This window comes from Vidua chalybeata, chromosome 2 (assembly GCF_026979565.1).
Source record: "Vidua chalybeata isolate OUT-0048 chromosome 2, bVidCha1 merged haplotype, whole genome shotgun sequence".
Taxonomy (NCBI): Eukaryota; Metazoa; Chordata; class Aves; order Passeriformes; family Viduidae; genus Vidua; species Vidua chalybeata.
In genome coordinates, this window is record NC_071531.1 from 24,543,276 (window position 1) to 24,565,262 (window position 21,987).

The following is a 21,987-nucleotide window of genomic DNA, read 5'->3' on the forward strand; positions in this document are numbered from 1 at the left end:
TGATTTTCAGATTTTTCTTTTTACAGAAAAAAAAAAGTTGGCTAAAAAAAAACTTTGTTTTTTTTTTCCTAAAGGAAAACAACTTTAAACAAAAGAAAATAAGAATTCATTTAGAATATCAAAGATAAATGTCTTTTATATCAGAATTCCATCTAGGGTTTATGTGCTTATCTGTACTACAGAAGTATCTGGAAGATTTCTTGATTGTGTTTTTTTCCTCATTGCTAAAAATAATATTGCTTTCCTAGTGAATTACAAGCATATTTTACTTCAGTCTGGCTGTCCTGTGTAAGCCAGCTTAGAGTTAAAGAAACAAACCCAGCCAATAAAGACGAGGCATTTGGAAGTTACTTTGTGCTAAAATCTCAGGGCACATTCATATGAGCTGTGGATCTGGCCTTATTAATTTCAAGTCACATTAAAGCTCGAGTTCTTTGTCTGCACTGTAGTTGTGCAAATATTCATTAGTTACCCAGCGTTGAGGTTTTTAATGTGCCACTGGGGACAAGTGAACCCTGGCTGCCTGTCTGAGGGAGAGTGGTGCTTCTCTGTGCTGAGGGAAAGCTGAGTCCCCCTCCCTCCTGCTTCAACAGCGAATTTTAGGTGTCAAGAAAAAAAAACAAGAGGTGATAGCATTGCTATTTAAAACTTTTAGAGGAGGCTGGCTTGGTATAAAGTTTTCTGGTTTCACTTTAAGCTAACTGTGGCATGTGTCATATGAACACTGAGCTGGGAGGTAGGTGAGTGTCTGCTTTCTGGTCAGGGTTTTGTATCAGAGTGCTAGTGATGGTGAGATAGAGCTTCCCCTCTGCCTCCTTCTGTCCCATTAAGGTGCTGAGGCATTGTGTTTTGGCATCTCTCTAAAGCTGCTTTTATGTCAGTTCTTGTCAGTATTGTGCCAGCACATTTCCAATTAATGTGCTTCTCCAAACAGTTATGTGTTTGGGCTGCCTCTCTCTTCTGAGCCTTGAGAAATTAAGAAATTAATTACTAGTGCTGTAACCTTCAATTTCTGGTATATGGCCAAGAGACACTTGTTTTGTTGTGGAATAGCTTGAGTGCGTGTTGACCAGATGGTGCATCGTCTCCAGATCAAAGAATGCTTTGCTTCCTCAGCATCTTTAGGATGTCACCTGCTTCCCTCATTCTTAACGCCTGCACTGTTCACTGTGGCATTTGAGCTCTTTTCAACAGTCTGATTTAAAAAAAACCCACCTTGTAATCAGTTTCCTTTGATTTGATTTCTTTTTCCTTGAGCACTATGATAGTCTTTGAATACATATTTACTGTCTTCCTGCAATTTTGTGGGTTTGGATGTAGTTCCATTTACAAGTCCTGTTACAAGAAGCTGCTCTGCAAGTTATATCCTCCTTTTATAAGCCACTTGTGTGGGTCTGTGCCAGAAGCCTCACATTCTGTTACTTGGAGCTGATGCTCTGTCAGAGCCTTCTAGCCATGGGTTTGTGAGACCAGGAGCTGCAGCTTCAGAAAATTCTCCTAAAGAAAGCATTTATTGTGTCCTGATAGCTGTATACCTGGATCCCTTGCAGATGTGGCAGTTCTAGTCTCAACCTGCTTAGACTTTCCAATTCCAATGCAAATAAGCAGTCCAAGCAGCTTCTTTTCAAGAGAAAAGAGCAAAACCATATTTCTGCTCCAATTCTCAGCTCTGGAGTGTGTAGATTGAAACATTTCTGCTCCCCATACTACTACAAACCTTTGAAATGCTGTTACCACATCTGGTGTGAAAGTTGGTCATGATGTCAGCTGTCTTGTGGGGAACATCAGGCCATCTGTGTATTTTTTCAGTGTCCATGACTGATTCTGGCCAGTGATACCAGTATGTTATTTCATCGAGTTCAGCTCAGTTGGACTACTGCTGCTGGTGGTTTAGCCTGTTGAGAAAGAGTTTAGCTGCTGTATGTAAGCAAGGCCAAGATCCCAATGACTTAGAAGCAGCATATTTCCAAAGCTGTTGGATATTCTCCTTTTGTTCACGCAGCAGCAGTGTTACGTCCCTATCATATCTACCAATCACAACTTACTTCATTCATTGCGTGTGTGTTTGCACTTGTGGCTTTACTCTGATCTGATTTTCCTTCTAGGAGAAGCTTGGAAGTAGGGAAATTTCTGCCTGTGCCATCAAGAGCTGCTTCTTGGGTGTGTGAGAGAATCAGGTTCCTCTGCTGCAGGGTGATGAGCGCAGCTTCTGAGAGGACTTTGTTAAAAATACCAGTGTTCCTTGCCCTCCCTCCTGGGAGAGCCTAATGCTCCAGATGTTCTGCATTCTGTTGCCACCAGGCAGTGAGGCAGTTACAGGCTGAGCTGTGTCCTCATTAGTTTCCATCCTCTTGTCATCTCCTTTCCCCTGTTCCTTCTGGCTTTGAGGCCAGATGGACTGATAGAGGATTGCTGCTGGAATAGCAGTTACTGTAGGGATCACATAGACAAGCATTCATGCTTATGAAGAGCCCTCTCCTTAACTGAACTCTTCCACATTGGAATCTTCCTTGCTTGTCACTGGGTTCTTTGCCTCTCTCCTTGAAGTGGCAGCACCCAGTCCTGGACCCTGGTCTTCCAGACTTGTGTGTCTTGATTAAAGTCAGAATGCAGTTTTCAGCAGAGCACACTTGCTTTCCTCCTGTAGGAGAGAGGTAATGATTAATGGCAAGAACAGCTCTGTGTAATTCAGATTACACGATGAAATTGACTGGGTTCTCAAACCATATGCTTGTTCCTCTTGCTCAATTCTCAGTCTTTGTTTTAGTTTCCAGAACATGTCAGGACTACCAGCCTGGGTTTTCTTTTGGCTGAGGCCCTGCCTAGCTGCCATTTGTGCCTATTGCTGTTGCTGTTTTTCTTCCTTCAGCCACCTTGTCCTACAGTGCTTCCTTCAGCCAATCATTTGCCCTTAAAGATCTCTGCTATCTCTTGGGATATAAATTTCAGAATCTCATTTTCCACCCCTTGTGACATCATCTTAAGGTTGTGTTAAAATGTCTTGGGTGTAGTTAACATCTACATGGTGAGAGAGGTTTGGGCCCTTGTCACAGATCATCTCCATCAGGTGTGCCCAGAGAGAACCCATTTGAAATTTTCAGAAGGGTGGATTCTCAGTTCCACCTTGCCTAAGGTATCAGCCTTTCTGTCTTTGGTCAGTTGGATTATTTTCCCCCTTTCAAGCCCCATGCATTCAAGATTTAGGCAACACTTCAAAGCCCTAATAAGTTGTGAGAATGGGACCAGGTGCTTCACTACACTATCTGCACTACTTTTTTGCAAGATCAAGAGCACTGCAGAATACAGGGCCACCAGTTGTTATCATATAGGTCTGTTAGAGCTGAATCTGTCACTGTGAGCCTTGAAAAGGATTTTCCTCTTGATATGTACTAGCCCTCTCAGTTCTATTTGTACCACAGGTGTAAGGCACCTGAGAAGAGTCTCAGGCGAATGTTGCAGATGACAGATTAGTATTGCCTGTGGTACTTACCACCATGTACAAATATAAACCAACAGAATGTAGTATTGTTTGGAGTCACTGCAGAATGTGTTATTGTTTAGAGTCATTGCTCATGGCAACTCAAATGAGCAGAATTATTTTCCAGAAACTTCATTCTTTAGCATGTGTCGTGCATTTGCTTCCTCCCTGTTTATACCCTTTGCAGGCTCTTGCTGTGAGGATTCAGCAGTTCATAAGGAACTGAAGTAGCAGCAAGGATATGCCTTTCTCTTCTCAGCCCTCAGCTAGGAAGAGGTGAGGTAGCTGGAACTTTGTGTTTGGGGTACTGCAAGGGCAAAACCCAGGGGGATGTGTGTGCCCTCTCTGTGAGAATGTGCGTGCTGTCAGCCTTCCCCCAAGGCCCAGCATTGATGCACATATCACAAACAGAATCCAGTGAAAAACTGATCTCCAGCTAGCCAAGCTTTATTGCTTTCAAAAGGCCTGATGAGACTCAGAATTTGTGGATGTCGTCACCTAAGGTGGGGCAGTTGCTGGGTTAGGATGCAGGTCTTTGTGGTGGTGTTACTGGTGTGGATGAAGCTTAGGAACACCAGCTCAAGGCAGAGATACCCTCTTGGTTATGCCAAGAAACTCTTGCTGCTTGAGCTAAGAACTATTAATATTCTGTGGCTTCCTCATAGATGTCTTGATTAGAAAAATAGTGTTTGAATATATGCTAACTGTACCTTAAATACAGGTTTATGCAGCTTGCAAACAAAATTTATTTCTAATATGTGTAATGGATCTTGATGAAAGTCATTCACAGTGAAGTGGGCTATTTATTTGCTTTCTCCATGTAGGCTTATATTGTTGTTTAACTTGATTTTGATGCCCAAAAGCATTTGTCAGCAGACCACTGGTATTAGATATCTTTTCAACTCTTTATGAGCTCATTCAGCTAGAAACCCTAAAAATAAATTGGCAGTGATAAATTCAGTTCATTAAGTTCATTTTAAGCATGACAAGTTCATTTTAAGTTTATGTTTATTTAAGACAAAGTGCCAACAACTGACCATGAATATCTTATGCCAAATCTAGTTAACATAATCAGCTATAAATTGGAAACCTTGTAGAGTTTTCATTGTCAGTGCAAACATTGAGTGAAGGAGTGCATGAGAAAAATTATTGCTTTCATTTATTCTGATGTAGATATTTATACTTTGGATTACAATAAAAAGGATTAATACTTAAAAGTGGACATTCATGTGTTTAGGGCTGAAATGTATGTATAAATGTAGCTTCTGAAATGGTCTCTGGTTGACCATGATTTTGGAGAAGCACAGGCAAAAAGGAGTGCTCTGGATTTTTTCATAACTAGGACAGTATTTCAGAGGCTTTTGCTTTTTCTTATTGTGTTCAGGCATTACTTTGGCTTATGTCACTTCTTCAGGAATTTAGCATGTGATTGAAGCTGATATTAAGAAACTGTTGCAGTTTTCTTCCATGCTTAAGGCAAGTGATCTAATTTGAATTCAAAGAAGGAATCTACAAATGAATAATTTTCTCTTTTTTTTTTTTTAATGTAGAACAGAACAGTTTTGATTAGCTGGCATCTACAGTGTCTTCGGTTTTGTTAATTGTAACAGCTTCTAACATCTCCCAAAGCACTTAATGAGCCTGATGGTGTAGAAGGACATTCTTTAGAGTCCTTATCACACTCTGCCTGGCTTAAGTGAAACATTCTGCTGTGCACCTGAAAATCTGTTTTGGAAAACAGGGCTTAGCATGTGGTACCACAGTTAAAAGACAAAAGACCAACTTAAATTGAATGGAGCATAAACCATGCGATGAAGAACCTATTTGTTCCAGAGCAGGGATGTTCATCTCTATTAGGTGACTCTTCATTCACAAGTGGTGGTCATTCCTTGCACGAGGTTTGAGGGCTTAGTGGAGCGATTAATGAGTTAGTGACAGGTATGCATACAGAAATACATAAAGTAAAACTCAGGCAATTAGGCTAGTTAAAGGTGATTTTTATATATGCATCTTGTCCACAAAGAGAGATTTTCATTGTCTTTGCTGAATTTTGAAAGGAGGATGAGTCTTTGGATCAGTTTGTAGGAATTAATAAAAGCACATTTAAGAGACAACTGCACATTTTAATCAGCGAGTCAATAAAAGCCTAAAACCAGTTTTGAAATTTCTGAAAATATGGCTCTAATGGGAAGAATCTCAAACAGTAGAACTCCATTCTTAATGTTTTTCAAACTTCTTGCATCAAATAGAATATATTAAGGGAAGCTTCTCCCCCCTGCCAGCTAGGACTGTAGCCTTGAGCACAGCCTGTGCCTGGGATATTTGCCTACTTCTAGCTGTGCAAGATTACAAATTCCTGCTTGCAAGCCCATTTTCCAGGCACCTCCACCAGAGAGCTGCATCCTGACCTCTATTGCAGCTGAGTCCCTGCTAACTCTGCATTTATCCAGACTTGAAGCAAGCAAGGCAGAAATGCTTCCTAGGGCTTTCAGTGCCTGTTTGTAGGAATCGATTTGCAGCGTGTTGGGGTGGAACTTATTTGTTCCTCCCGGTCACCTTGGGGAGGAGGATGTGTGGAAATGCTTCGAGCTGCAGCATTTAGAGGAAAATTTTGGCTCTTTTTTTCTTTTATCACCCTGTTTCAGACAAAATCATGGATTCAGGATTGCTGGATGAAAGCAGCATCCATGCAGAAAATATAAGCAATTATAGGCGGCGTTTCAACAGCATTTTCTGATCCTAGCTTTCAGGAGAGGGTTCTTTGTAAAAGGGGCTGCCACTCCCAATGCCAGGTTATGCACATTTGCATGTCTTTACCAAACCAGAGTGTGTAACTACATACTCAGCATTTGCAGGTTGCAGTGGAGTGCACCTTAAGTGGGCTGAAGAAGGCACTGCTTCCTAAAGTCACTTTTGTCAATACTGTCCATTATTATGGCATGTTAAGGCTTGAATTTATTTTTGAGAATATGAGTAAGACTTTTCCTGAGAGTGGGTCAAGACATGACTCTTGAAGGGACTAAGCAAATGCAGTGTTTTTTGCTGATGTCAAGTAAAGCAATCTTTCCGTTGCTAGGTAGGAAAATGGCAGTGTGAAAATTAATTACTGTTGTAGGATAGATGTTGCTTTATATATTCTGCTAGTCTGGTTTTCCGTTCATTTCATTAAAATTCAATCTTATAATTAAATGACTGGCTCTAATTTCCTGATTCTTTGTTTTGTAAACACCAAATGCCAAAGTTTTCTGTAGCTGAACTAGCTCATGAGGAAGAACATAAGTAGTGATAAAAATACTAATATATTAAAAGTCACTGCAGGCATTCTTCTGCTAATCCACATCTAATTAAAAAAGCTGAAAAGTATGTCTGACTTAGGTGTGACAAACTTACATAATTGTCTTTTCTATGGATCTGTGGAGAACCAGCTTTTATGCTGTTGCATGTGGGCAGCATAAATAGGATGGCTGTTATTGCTGGCTCATGGACTTGGGTGGAGAAGTCCAGACTGCAGAGTTTCTTTCCAAGAGACTGTGGGCACTGGCTGAGAGAGCATCACCTGTTCTCTGCCCCTGGGGCCTCAGGGTGGCTGCTCTCTGAAGACTTCAATTGCTGATAAGGAATCCTTTGCTTGCACTCAGGAACTCCATAGCAATTTATTCCTCCCTCACGTGTTCCCCACTATTCTCCACGTGGCTGTTTCTTACAACCAGTGGCTCATCTCAGCCCCATTCCCTTTTCCATAATACTTGTGGAAGTGTTCAGGTGTCCTGGATGTCCATGTTAGTACAGTGCAGGTGAATTGTGTGTTGCACAGCACAGCTGCAGGCTATCAAATGGTTAAATATCATCATGCTTTTCTGCATTACTGTGTCCTCTCTCAGCAGTATCCTGTCCATTTGTTCCTTCAGGCTTCTCCCTCCTGCAGTCCTTTCCAGCCTGAATAATTCTGCATTTGTGTGTGTGTTGTACAGGTATCAGTGTGTTGGGGTTTTGTGTTTCAGGTTCTTTTAGGGGAAGTGTGCTGGTTGGTGTGTTTTGGTTTTGTTTTGGTGGTTGTGCTTATTTTGTGTTTCAGCTTTGTCTTTTGGGTTTCTTTTAAAGTTTGGAATTTGGGTTTGGGAATCTGTTTTAAAATTCCCATGTGAAAGTTGGGACAGGAAACGGATTTCTACTATAATGAATGCATTGCATTTAAGGGAATATATGATAATGAAAAAATAATGAAAAAACATTAATTTTTCATCCTTACTTTGTAAATTTTTGAAATTACAGTAAAGAGTTACCTTTCCTCAGATAGACTAATGGTTTCTACTGTGACACAAGTTCTTTTTCAGTTCTTATTGAGTAGGCTGCTTGCGTAGAAGTCCTGAATAACGAGTCAAAGAAAAAGGTTTTTTCAGGAAATAGTGTATTTCAAGAATAGAGTAGGAGTAGATTCAGGTTAATTTTACTCTCTCTGGCTTTCTTCTTCTCAACCACCACCACCAAAATTGCAATGACTGAAATACTATTTTGGGCAATTCTAAATGTCAAGTATTTGGTGCTGCTAACAAATGATAATAACTGTGAGAGAGTTTGTCCCATGGAGCATCTTTGTGGGATGTGTGAATCCCAGGTAATTTCCTCTTTGGCTTAATCAGGATAGAAGCTTCAGATTTGGTCTCGTTGTTAGGAGAGCAAACTCCTGCTACAGATTTGTTCTAGCACGGGTACTGCAGTCTTGCAATACAGTTAATCATCACTGATTTTAATAACGGGGGTTGACACCTCTTTTCCTTTTCTCACGCAAATGTTGAATCACTGTTTCAGAGGACTACCAAGTATTTAGCCAGCTGATAGAAAGAATATCTCTAGCAAGAGATTGCCCCAACCCCATTATTAAGACTCTCAATGTGAATGGTTAAGAGACTGAATTTTGGCCCTGGCTGTAAATTGCAGAGGAAGGATCCAAATTTCAGTCTTTGCTATCTTAGCTACACAGTGTGGCTGTAGTTCATAAGGTTGGGTGACAACAGTGCATCATTCTCTTCTTCTCATGGTTGTCCTCTCTCTTTGTGACTCGTGCCAAGATTGCCTTGTGAGTTCAGTGCTTCAGTTCTGGATGTCCTTGAGGGCTTAGGAGTAAACTGAAGGAAGTTCTCCTGCCTTGCTCCAAGCTGAACCACCACTGTTGTAGTATAATACATTCTGTGCACAGAATGTTTGTTCACTGGGCTATCCTGGAGCTAGAATCTTCAAATCCTTAATATTCAAAATGCTATTTGAAGGAAAGGGATGATGTTTTGGGCTTATCATTGATATCTGTATGTGTTGCTGTTCACTTGTCAATGGTGTTTTCATTTCAGCTTTTGTCTTAGTGACATTTCTTAATATTTTTAATTGTCAATGTTCTCTTCTAAATCCTTTCCCATAGAAATAATTGTTATATTTGATAAAACTGAACAGATGTTTTCTGCTTATATGTGGAATTTTATCAGGAACTGTTAAATAGGTTTTGGTGTGAAAGCAGAGTTAGCCTGACCTGTATTAATTGGGCAATTAACAGTGAAGGTTCTTCTGTATCTACAGGTATTAACCAAAAAGAGTCCATGCCAAATACCGAGGTACAAATACAGGTGAAAATTGATCTTTGCCAATACTCTGAATAGAGGATTTTGCCATTATTGCCATAAACTCCTGTTAATGCAAATATTTAAGGATTTTCTTAAAATGCAATATTTGCAGAAATAGGGTGTTTAAAAGTGGGCTTCATCTCACCTAATTCGTGGTGTCTAAAAATAAAACAGTACAAATAAAACCTGTGATAGCTGAGGAGAGGCAGGTATGTCTGTTGGCTCTTCATCCCACCCTAAAGGAGGTGTCGAAGCTGCGTGGGATGAACTGCTCTCCAGTGGCCCTGTCCACAATCAGTAGGAAACAGGGGTTCTCCTGTGAATGTGGTGTCCTTCAGACATGTCTTAGGGGGGTTGCCTGATCTTCACTGGTTTATTACAGTTTTGAAATCACCCCTTCCCTCCCCAGAACTTCCTCTGTGAGGTTCCTTGTCTATCTCCAAGCAGTTTACCCCTGCATTTAAGGAAGGAAGAGAAAAGGAAAATAATTGGGATAGGGGCTTTGTTTGTTTGTTTGTTTCTTATTGTTTGGAATTTTTTAAATAAAAATGTTTCTAAATATGACAAACAGCTTTGTATCCCCTGATTGTTTTTTTTTATAAGGAGAGGAAGAACAAGCAAAGATCATTGAGTATGTTAGATTAGAAACTGATACCTCAGAGACTTGGTACACAATAAGATTTGTTTGCCCAGTGGTTTTACTTAGCAAGGTGAAATTTCTCTTTGGAGTAGAGATCAAATGTTGCAGGACTGTGGAGGATGTGCTAGAGAGGTAGGAACTCAAAACATGATTAGGAAAAAAATGCCTTATTTCTCTAAAGTGTATCAGTAATCTGGCCTTCCAGGTGCTATTTAGCTGTAGATATACTGTCATGCTTTGTAACTTCCACTTTTTTTTTTAATCTTATACATACATTCTTTTGGTATACCATGGATCTTCAGGATTGATTATTTAGGAGAGAGCGAGACATTCCAGTAGCCAAGATGACAATTATGAGGAAAATTATATTAAAAAGAGCCAAACAATAACAGCAACTGCCAAACTTCAGCGTCTTTGGGAACAGAATTTTGGCAAAATTCCTTCCCTAGATTGCTTATAATGCATTTAAGAGAACAGTTTGGAAGGATAAGGACTCCTGAGATCTGGTGTCTTCCTTCAGACTTGGTTACTGACTCTGTTGGGGAAATCTTTTTTAGTTTAAGAACATCAAGTGTCATGAAAGACTGGCTCACTGAAGTTGACATACTAGAATAAACTGGTGATTCATATTAGTGGGAAGTGGAGCAGTAATCATTTTAAGTGTACTGAAGGAGTTTGGTGAAGCTGCCAATATACAGAAATATTCTAATTATAACCAGTTAGAAAACCGGGTTGCAGCAAAAGGTATTTGTACCTTCAAAGACTGGGGGAGGATGATCTTGCTGAGGTCTGGGTCTCAGTGCCCTATGATATCTAATCAGAAGAGCTTAGTATAATTCAAAAATAATTGGGCTGTTGGATCTATAACATGCGTTTATACAAAGAAAATACAAACAGCAAAACAAAATCCGGTTGCTAGATCCACAGCTTTGTTTTCTTGTTGCAAAGTGAGCCAAGTTAAACATAATTGTTAATGAACTTAACACAGCAAGGGCAAAGCAGTGCAGCTTCTGTGAAGGAAAACTAAGCTGTGCACATTTGTGCAGATTAACATGAATGAATTAAGAAATTACTCTCTCATACATTTCTTGAAAGCTTTGATAGTAAGGTACTCTGGTTTTCAGAATGCCACAGTTAATTCTAGGTATGTTTTAAGACTCCATCCTCACACAGCTGTTAAGTATACTTACTAATAAATTTGAATAATTTAGCAGTAGCTGAATCATAAGAGTTGTGTAAAACTTGTAATTGGTTCAAAATTACTCAAGTAGCTGAGTATAAGAGAAAACTCTGTGGTTTTCCCTAGGGATCTCAAAGGAGGTGGGCAGCTGGCAGTCTGACACACAGCCCAAGTTGTGCAAGTCTATTTTGGAAATGTTTCTGTTCTCTAGTAGCTTCTGCTGTAGCCACAGCTGTGTGTTGAGACAAGTCCTCAGGCTTGGAGCACTGGGTAGTCTCATGCTTCCAAACTGCAAACAGTGCCCGACAAAGAAAATGGAAGGGAAATACTTTCCACTTTCCATTGGTATTGGAAAAATCAGAGTCAGGTAGTAATGTTTGTGAGGATATGTGTATGTCATATGTAATAAGTTACAGGGAGCAAGGTGGGTGGTGTTTATTTTGACCACTATACAAGAAAAGAGAGAAGTTCAGTACTCTGAATAGTAATTAAAAATTGCTTCCTTCTTCCTTACATCATGCCTTGCTAACCTGTGAAGCTCAGTGCTATATGATAGCTAGTCTGAAGAGCTTAATAACATTCAAAATTAATTAAACTTTTGGAAGGATACCATGCTCTGTTATCTTATACAGGAAAAAGATAAACCCTCCAGCTTCAAAGATGAGTTGGTAATAACCAACACTGAAAAAAACTTAACTGTCAGCCACTGTTCATTAAAAAGCCTGAGGATCAGTCATTGCTGCTGCTGGCTTAGGAGACAGAACAAGGGCAGTCTACTCAGAGACACTGCTTGCTGAAAAGAACACTTTTACAATGCTCTGTTGCCTGGGCCACCTTGGTTTTGCTTTCAAAACATAAAACCTCCAGACCCACAGGTGAAATGACATCATATATACTGCTTGTCTCATATGTTTGTTAGTATATAAACTAATACTGCAGTGGGGCTGTCAGCAGCAAAGCAACTGAAGTTAGTTATTATAGTTATTGGTAGATTTCTATCAAGGCAGTACTCACTGAGATTTTTCTGGTTTTATTTTAATTGAAGATGTATGTTTACTATGTGTGATTTGTGTTGGCTTTACATGCCTCCTACAGCAGACAGAGTGGGTGAGATTGCTTGTTTGTTTGCTTATTGTAGTGGGTTGACCCTGGCTGAATGCCAGGTGCCCATCAAAGCTTCTCTATCACTCCCCTCCTCAGCTGGACAGGGGAGAGAAAATAAAACAAAAGGCTCATGGGTTAAGATAAGGACAGGAGAGATCATTCACCAGTTACTGTTATATTGAAGTATGTGCAACAGACTCACCTTGGGGAAATTGAGTTTTATAACAAATGAAATCAGAGTAGGATAATGAGAAATAAAACCAAGTGGTGAAACATCTTCCCTCCACCCCTCCCTTCTTCCTCAGCTTATTTTACCTCCAGAATTACTCATTTTCCTGCTGTCAGTGGTGCAGGAGATCAGGAAATGGGTACTCTGGTCAGTTCATCACATATTGTCTCTGCTGCTCTTTCCTCCTCAGGGGAAGGACTCCACCTTCTTCCCCTCTTCCATCATGGGTCCCCTCCTGCAAGAGATAGTCCTCCACAAACTTCTCCAGTGGACTTCCCATGGACTGCAGTTCTTCACAAACCGCTCCAACATGGCTCCTTCCCATGGGGTGCAGTCCTTCAGAAACAGACTGCCCCACTGTGGGCTCCTGTCTCCATGGGGCCACAGGTCCAGCCAGGAGCCTGTTTCAGTGCACACTTTCCATGGGGTGACCTGCTCTGCTTCCTTGTGGATTTCCATGGGCTGCAGGGGCACAGCTGCCTCACTGTGAACTGCACCACAGGCTGCAGGGGAATCTCTGCTTCAGAGCCTGGAGCACCTCCTCTTCCTCCTTCACTGACCTGCATGTCTGCAGGGCTGTAGCTTTCACATATTCTCACTCCTCTCTTCTCTGGCTGCAACGGTAACTTTATCCTGTTTTCAAGTCTATGATCCCATCACTGTCGCTGATGGGCTTGGCTTGGCCAGTGGCAGGACTGTCCTGGAGCTGGCTGGTATCAGCTCTGTTGGACATGAGGGAAGCTTCCAGCAACTTCTTGGAGAAGGCCTGTAGCCCCTCTTCTCCCTCCCAAAACCTTGCCATGAGTACCCCAATACACATACCAACTCTGTGGACACTTAAACCAGGGAGAAAACACTGTGACTGTAAAATTACCTGCTGATATGAAAATCTTTTACATTAGTTTGCAGAATATAACAGATTTTTTTCTATCACTTTGTAAAAACAACTTGCATGGTCAGATTTATTATATGATTTTGGTTTGGATTTTACAAAATCTAAATTAACAAGCCTCTTAAAAGTATCTGCATTTTTTGCAGGGTATCATAGAGAAATCGAAAGTGAAAGGAATTCCTATCATTATTGATGCAGTAAGTATTTTCTTTATTTCAGTCAGTGGTTTAACATTTAAGAATCTATTCAGTAAATGTTCTTACTATATTTTCCAGGATGGACTGTGGCTCATTTCCCAGCAACCTTCTCTTATTCAAGGCTACCAGCGAGCTATTCTTACTCCAAACTATATGGAGTTCAGTAGACTGTATGAAGCCATGGTGAGCTGTTTGCCTTTTTGGTATTTATGTATTTGCAAGTTCAGTCTTTTTGTCCTTGAAAATAAGTAACTTATTACTGGCTCAAATATTATGTTCTATTTCTTATATGTGAGAGAAACACTTTCTGGGTTGTTATTCCATGGGATCATTGCCACAGCAATGCATATTCTTAAACTGAGCTCTTTTTTAAAGAAGATCCACTGTCATGCATTTTTTAACATTGCAGTGGCTACAGAAAAAAATACAGAGAAAAATACATACTGATGTTGTTGCTTTTTTTCTTCTTAGGTATATGCATGTTAGAATATGTTGTTCTAGTAACAAAATATGTACTGTGTATGGAATTCTTGTGTTGTAGCTTAGAGACCCTGTAGACAGTAGTGATCATCATGGATGTGTACTAAGACTCAGCCAAGCCATGGGGAATTTGACAGTTGTGCAAAAGGGAGAAAGAGATCTTATTTCAGATGGAGAGAAGGGTAAGTGAAGCCTTCTGCTTTCAGCAATGTGATTGTTCTGTTCTGTTTGCTTTCAGTCACATTCCAGTAGAGTGTATAGCAATTGGCAGTATTCCCCTGAAGATTAGAGGGATTGCTGCCTTTGCAGATCACCTTCAGATGATTTGTGTGAATTAATATTTTAAGAGTGCAACTAAATTTATTTGCTGAAAAAAGTTGATGATTTTATTTCGCATTTACCTTACATGGGTATTGAGAAATTAATTATTTAATCTTTGTGAACTGTTTGAAAGTTCTTTGCTTAGATGGTTTATATAAGTGCAGCTGTCATTGTTAAATTGATAGAAAATGATACTGTTAGTTTAGGATGTATCAGTGTGTGTGAGAAGTGAAAATGTCCTAAAGCTCATGACCTGCTCAGTTCCTTGATGCTGCCCATTAGCATGTACATATATAACTTTACAGCAGCCCTGACAAATTAAAAAATTAACTCTAGATTGCCATTACAACAGCATACCAATATGGTTTAAAATATGCTTAATAAAATTAGCTGCTTGTTTGATGCTTTTTATACTGATCATGTACTGTGATCGGTATAAAATTACTTCACGAGTGCCTTCATCACATTTTGCCTGCATGGTCTTATTTCACATACATAATAAGCAGCAGCTCTGCTTTTAATTACTTTAAATGCTGATCTCTGATAAATGTTTATGCTGCTTCAGAACTGTTTTGTATATACAGTCAATTTTGCATTGCTGGGAGCCATGGAAATCTTTTATAACAGAAAAGCAGATGTAATATGGCAACTGGTTTGTGCAGAGCCACCTTCCAAATACCCCGTTAGTGCAGATACTGTAGCAGACTGTGCAACAAGTGGGACCTGGAAGCAATGTGGTTACATCTGTGTGGGAAAGGACCCTCCTCACACAGTACCCAGGTTTCCCCACAGGAAGTCTGCTGTCATATTTGCACCCACAGCAGACCTGATTTATAACTGTGGACAGTCAGACAAGCTTAAAGGGTGGATGAACTCTGATGGAGGATAAAATGTCTTGACTCTAGTTTATGCCAGCTAGAGAGCTTTAGAGCATTGTAGTTGTCTTCTTCCTCTGCTTTTATGTCAACAATATTCTTTTTATACAGGATTATTGCTTTTTAAATGAACGTTGGGAAGACTGGGTGAGCACTTTAGATGGAGTACATTATCTAGTGTATGTCTGTTTTTCTTTTGAACTGTTATTCTTGAGATACATATATCCCCACACCTGCTGGAGAGACAGGACAGGTCTCCAATGTCTCTTGTCATGCAGGATTGAAAAAAAACAGGAAACAAGTGAAGTTCTTTCCAGGTTCAATTTTGAATGTTCATATGTGGCACAAGTCCACGTATGTCTTGTGTGCTTTTGGGGTTTTTTATTGGTTTTATTTTTTTTCCCCACCTTGTTATTTGTCTCTGTTGTGTTCTGGTATTTTCTTCTACTAGTAAAGTGGCTTTTGTTTCTGAAATAAAAACAGTTCTGTGCCTTTATAGCAGTTGATTGATGTCCAGCTGTAGGCTGCGTTCTTGTTCTTACCTTGGTGCTATCACTGGTGCTTTGTTGGATTACAGACATTACAGGCAGCATTGCTGAGCTAAGAAAGCAGGTTATAATGTCTAAGAACTGTTTTTAGAGTTTGCATGACTTTGAAGAAGGTTCTTGAGAATATTGCAGAAACTACAGACTTCACCTTCCTTTTAACAACAATGTTCTTTGGGTCTGATCTGCTAGTCATTTTTTAAAAGCTTCTCAAATGCAAAATTACATTGAGAAAGGAGATTCTACTGTGTGCTCTGTGCCAAACATGGAATATGTTGTTCTGTCACTGACCTTGAATTCTTCAGGTTTTTTTGCTCTTGTTTTTCATCTGTCTCTTCTTTTGATCTGATGTCATTTTTTTTAGCTAAGACTAAATACATCAGGGAAATCCAAGGTTATTGGATCGGGCCAATGTCCTCTGAGCACAATCAAACATTATGAAAAGATCTGTGTACTCCTCTTGCCTTTTATTTGTCATGTCATCATCCATTTGTAGTGCTTAAGCCCTACCTATTAGGCATTTCCTGCTTGACCTCCTGTGTTGAGCATACTGACACTGTAGTCTGCATATATTACTTTTAAACTTTCTCCTTTGGGAAAATACTGCATGTGAGCTTTCCAGGGGAAAAAAAAAAAAAAAAAAAAAAAGAAAAAAAAAAAAAAAAAAGAGAGAGAGAAAAGTAAGTCTCAATGCTCTCCAGGAAAACCAGAAATTGAGACACTGTAAACTTAACCGTGTAGCTTTAGTGTTTTATGCTTAATTGTGGAGGAAGGAAGGCTTTTTGAAGATGGCAGATTTTGCAGTAGGAAAGATTGGGTTTGTGAATGCTTTATAGCTTAGAGTGATTGTAGTGGTTATTTTCACAGTACTTTTATTCATAAAAGTCTGTAGGAGATGCAGTAGACAGTTTACTTCTGCTACCTGAAGACAGAAAGGGTTACCAGTTGATTTGGTGTCAGGTATTGCTGAAAAATTACTCTCAGCAAAAAGCTTTATAATCTACCTAGAGAGGCTCGATAAATTCTGATTGGAAACTGAAGTTTAAGAAATTCAAAGTAAGATTTAGACAAATTAAGTAGTACAGCCACATACCCAAAACCTTGCTAGATTCACAAACTTGGAAGTGTCTGGATACCTCTAAAGTTTTTTTCACAGATCAGACTAGATGGTGCAGGTGATTCCTTATGGCCTCAAAGTCACATACTGGCCTCTGTGAAAGCATTAGCAGCCCTCCAGTATAAAGGAGGTTTTTCTAAAATTTGTCTCCATTTCAGTAGTGAGCTGCCAACTGGCCTGTGAACATAATCACTGAGGTTTTAAATTAAGTTTTATATACTCTTTTTCTCTTTCCTTTTGGAATTTCACATTATAGCTTGGTCTACAGTTGTTGATTCCCTGCTCTACAAAGATGAGCTTCACCATGCTCTTGGTAGGTGATATCAGTGCCATCACTGACCAGGGTAGGAATGAGTACTCAGCCTATGGGTAAAAGGTAAGTCAGCTTTTATTCACTATGGCACAGCTCTCTAAGGTTATCTTTTTATTATTCTTTGGAGAACTGGTCAATAATAAAGTGTGGTTATACCAACCCTAGTTCCTAACATGTTTAAAATTTGGTTAGGTCCTTGAATTAGAGTATTTGGATTTTGGTTTTTAAACATTATAGTGAGTTTTTCTGTGTTTGACCCTCCTCCCTTCCAAAAGGCAGGCTCTATGGGAACCATCCTGCTACTACCTGGGACTATTTCTACCTGGAACCAGTAGCCAAATTTGGTTTCTCTGCAGTTGCTCAGCTGCACCTATGGTCAAAAGAAGCAAGGAAGCATGCGAGGCAGAATCCTGAGTACTGGCTATGGGGTAAAAAGCCAACTCTTGCCATAGGTCCCCAAGTAGTGCTTCTAATTCCAGGCATTCATCTCCCCACACAGATGGAAAGGAAGCTAATCAGTGCTTGTCACTGCCTGGCTCACTCACAGCTGCAGAGCAAATCTCACCCAGATTTATAACTGAGAAGCAGCACCTTTGTCTCCAGTCCTGCTTCTGCAGAATGAGCAAAATGGGGAGGTGATGTGTTCCTGTCCCTGGTGCCACTGTGCTGTCTCTGCACAGGCAGCCCAGCCAGCTTCTCCCTGGCACTGTTCACCTGGCCCGTGGCTCCTGTGCCTATCCAACAAAACTAATGGAAAATGTGGGTCATTTTCATCTCAGATTGACTGCTCTATCTCACACTCAAGGACTTATCTAAGTTTTAAAAGTGTGATTAGGGAATAAAAAAGTATAAGCACCCTTTATATAAAAGCCAACTTACATTTTCCACATCAGTTGAGTTGTTTCTCCAGCCAGAGTCATTAAACATGGTTTCCCTGTCTGTATGCACTCTGGGACATATTCCTGGGAATCCATGATCTCCAGCTATGTGCTTTTGTGAACTAACTTGCAAAAGGAAAAAGATACATTTCTTACTAGTATAAATATGTGCTAGGTCAGAGATGTATATTGGTAAGAGATTTTACTAAAAATCTGATAATGGTCTAAATCTTGCATTGGTGGGGCAAAATGATCCTTGGTAGCTACATTATTTGCATACAAAATGGAAATCTTAAGCCTTTTAATTAAACTGGAGTGTGTTTGTTGTGTGGGGTGGCTGTTAGCTGATTGATCCAGTTGGATCAGAAGTTAGAGTGGTCATGTTTCATACATGGATTCCTGACCACATCAGGATGAGTGTAATATTCCTCCTCTGTAAGAGGAAAACAAGTGCAAGGAATTTGTTCAGGATGTCTGAGATTCAGGAGTTAAATTTAAATCTCCAGTCTTTCAGTCTGCTGTCTCAATAAATGTGATATTTCATATAGGCTCTTTGGCCTCTTGACCATCATCAGAACACCTAAACTATCCCATATTTCACATGCTGTGCTCTAAATGGAAAAGTAAAAAACACCCCAGAGATTCATTTCCTTTTTTCACTATTGCATGAACATGGTGAATCAGGAACAAGCAGACACACGCTAGCTTTTGTAGTGAGAAAAATTTGGTTTTCTAACTGTGATGTATCTACAATTTACACCATTGTAAATGGTGCTGCCTGCATACAGCCATCATATCAAAATCTGTGCTTCCCAGTTAACTTATAGTGCTTTGTTGTTGTAAAGCAAACAACAGAGTTGTTTGCAAAAAAGTTGCAGTTGTCAGCAAAACTGCATTCTGACTTTTTTTTTCTTCAAAGAGAGGACAGCTATTTTCAATTACAATAACAGACTGTTGTGTTTTGGTTTTTTTAATTAAGCATACAATACCCATAGGTATACAGTAGGTTCACAATAGGTACCTATAGGTATACAATACCCATAAATAGGTAATTCTGGACTTTTGGCAGCTGCAAAATTTGGTCTGGGAGTTCTTTCAGCTTAAAACTTGGCAATGATACAGCTAGGTGTGACACCATGATCTGAATGCTTTCACAAATATTGATGTGCATCTTACCATCATTCCCTTTTCAGCATTTCTTGACGGTATCTTATGACCTGAAATATATTAAACATAGACCTACTAAATTACTTGGCCATAGTTACCCAGAAAGTCTGGGGCAGAGTTTTTAATTGTTTGAAGCCTAAAACTCTTGAATTTCTACTTTTCAATATTCTGTTAGTATGACAGCCTTCAATTTTTTGTTTCTGTTGCACTCACTTCAGTACAAATTATTCCCATGGATTTAGGTAGACAAGAAATCTGTGTGATTATATGTGAGGGACGTGTTGTATTTGCTAAATACTGCCTAAAGCTCTGGCAGTATTTATATGATGTTTACTTGCTGAGACTGTGTTGAAACTGTTGAATAGGACTGTGGCTGTTCTGACTCCAGCAGATCTCCTTGCAGGCATTTCTTCAGTGATGGCATTTTTATTTCATCTAGTCTTTTCTTCTGATAGTATATGTGTGCTGCACAGATAAGTGCTAGGGAGTTGGGTATTTTTTTTCCCTGAGAGCTACTTGGTATAAATCAGTTTTCATTAAAAACTCTCTGCTACTTATACTGAGGTGGGTTTTCTTTGTTTCATTACCCTGAGAAATAATGACATCAGATTTGGTTGCACCATCCACACTGGTGTCAAACTAATTGACCTTAAGTGGCTGCTGCCTTTTCAAAATTGACACACTGTGGTAATTTCAGTCTTTGTAGTTTCCTTGTTGTCCCACATCCAGTCATCTTGGTCTCCTCAGTTCTTCCAAGAACCATATTTTCTATGTTTGCTGATGTACATGCCCTTCTCTAGTTGAACGTGCAACAGGCTCACTGAACAGCACATCAAAACCAGCTTCATCCTCACGTAAACAGAGCATTGTGCATGTTTCCAGGGAATGGAGCTGCCCACCTTCTTGGCATCATAGCTGGCTATTCAGCCATGTCCAGCTATCAACACTGACACTGGTTGTGACTGCTCAGTTCAATGTAAAGACATCACCCCCATGGTCCCAAAAGAGCTGCTGGAACTGTCTTCACAGCGGGGCTCAGACATCCAGTGGGGGATGTTGCACTGGGGGAGCATGAAGACAGCAGTTTTGTTTAGCTGTTCTAGGAGAAGGGTGAGAAAAGTATCCTATATTGATTCAACAGCATGCTGGTTTGTCTTGATGCCACTGTGGGATCCCTTCTTATATTTTAAAAGCTCTTAATAATAGCTGTAATTCAGAAGTGTTTTTAAATCCTTTTCCCATTGCCTGTCATCATGTTCATCATCCTTTTATTTTGAGATGTTCTTTGATCAGCCGAGCCTCTGCACAAGAATTGTGTTATATCTCCCTCCTCATTCAAGTGAATTTCCTCTAGTTCTGCTTCTTTGAAGGTATTCCAAGGATTTGTTTTCCAGCATCTGTGTGCAGATTACAAAAGTCTGCTTTTGTTGCTGCCCGTGAGGTAGTCTGTACATATTTGAGACTTACTTTTTAAAACCATGAACAAAAGACCACTTTTTTCTTCTTTTTTTTTTTTTCTTTTTTTTTTTTTAGCAGAGTATTATAATTGGCCTAGTTTGAGGTCTTGCTTTCCTGTACAGCTCAAAAATGACTGGAAGGTTGTGGGGCTACAGAATAGTGGCAGATGGTGACATACAGCTAATAAGCAGGGGCTTGTGCTCAGCTGTCAGTCAGAAGGCCCCAAAGCTTTTGAACAGAGGATTTCCATCCTGCCTCCTGCCAGGAGTTCAAGCCCTCAAAGTGAAAATCCTGTGAGATAGCATCTTCAAAGTAGTAGAATTAGAGGTAATTTTTCCAAGGCACTGTATTTAAAATAAAAATAAGAATAAATCACTCCACCTAAAAGGGCATACCTTCTTCAGATAGCTAACTCAGAAGGGCATTACACTTGTGAAATTTGACATTAGCTACTGCTCACTGAGAAACACATCCAGAATCTTAATTTGAGAGGGGGAGGGGAAAGAGGAGAAGAGTGATTGGGAAAATGAACTGCTGGCAAGGCTGCAGTGGTGTGTGCTGTGCTCGTGGTGACTAATGAATCTTTGCCCTCTCAGTGGCAGCAAACATGCACAACTGTCTGGCCTCATGAGCCCCACAATTAGTGCTGGAAGGATCACTAGGAGATGGAAGTGAAGTACAATTCTTTGCTGTTGCACGTAACAAACTGGAAGGGGTTTATTGGCATTATGTAGTTTTTTACCACTTAGGAAGATATGTCTGCAAGTCCTTCAGTTTTGTGCAATTTTTTTCCATTAGTTTGAAAAAGAAACTTTTTTTCAAATGTTAAAAATATGGGCAGTACTTCCTCTAAAACACCTGGGCTGCTGTGTTTATACTCCTTGGAGAAACCGAGCCCAGGCTTGAGGTAAGAGCTGTTGTCCAAGCAATGCCTGGTCTTGCTTTACCCTTTGCTTGTATATTTGCATGCTCAGCAGCACACAAGTGATTGTGTGCACAATCCTGAATCCTGCAGTAGCTGACTGGAGATGCTAAGGATCACACTTGGCCAGTCATGATTCTGCCAGCTCTTCCATCCTCCTAGGAGAGGAAAAGAAATTTCTTCTGTTTTTTTTTTTTTTTCAGAGCCAAGCAAGACAAAAGCTAAGGGTAGGTACATACCCACAAGACAGTTTGGACAAGGGTAGCAGAACTGATGCTGTTTTCTTTTTATGTGCCTTATATGTCCTTCAGGCTTCCTGCTTGGCTTGTTGAGAGTGGAGAACAAAGGAGTTAAATGTAGTTTGTGTGTTCCTCATAGTTAAAGCTGCACAAAGAGATCAGTTTGACCAAGCTCCTTTGTATATTTAAAATAGAAATGTAACATCTGATATCCTGACACAGCCTGTCCACAGTGACATTGCTGACAGAAACATACACGGATGGTGAGGACACTGTCGATTGGCAGAAAAAATAAATCTGTCTTGCATGTACTTTTTACAAAGCCTAAGGAAAGGGCTTT

At 40.0% G+C, this 21,987-nt stretch overlaps 1 protein-coding gene across 8 annotated transcripts in view; it reads left to right on the top strand.

Annotated features, from left to right (window-relative positions):
- Positions 1-21,987, top strand: part of NAXD (NAD(P)HX dehydratase) — a 51,106-nt gene that overhangs the window by 23,788 nt on the left and 5,331 nt on the right. For all 8 annotated transcript variants that reach the window (XM_053934670.1, XM_053934665.1, XM_053934667.1 and 5 more), the window contains 3 exons: positions 13,282-13,332; positions 13,411-13,515; positions 13,874-13,994. In XM_053934670.1, the coding sequence (XP_053790645.1) occupies positions 13,282-13,332; positions 13,411-13,515; positions 13,874-13,994 (277 nt within the window). The remainder of the gene's footprint in view (positions 1-13,281; positions 13,333-13,410; positions 13,516-13,873; positions 13,995-21,987) is intronic.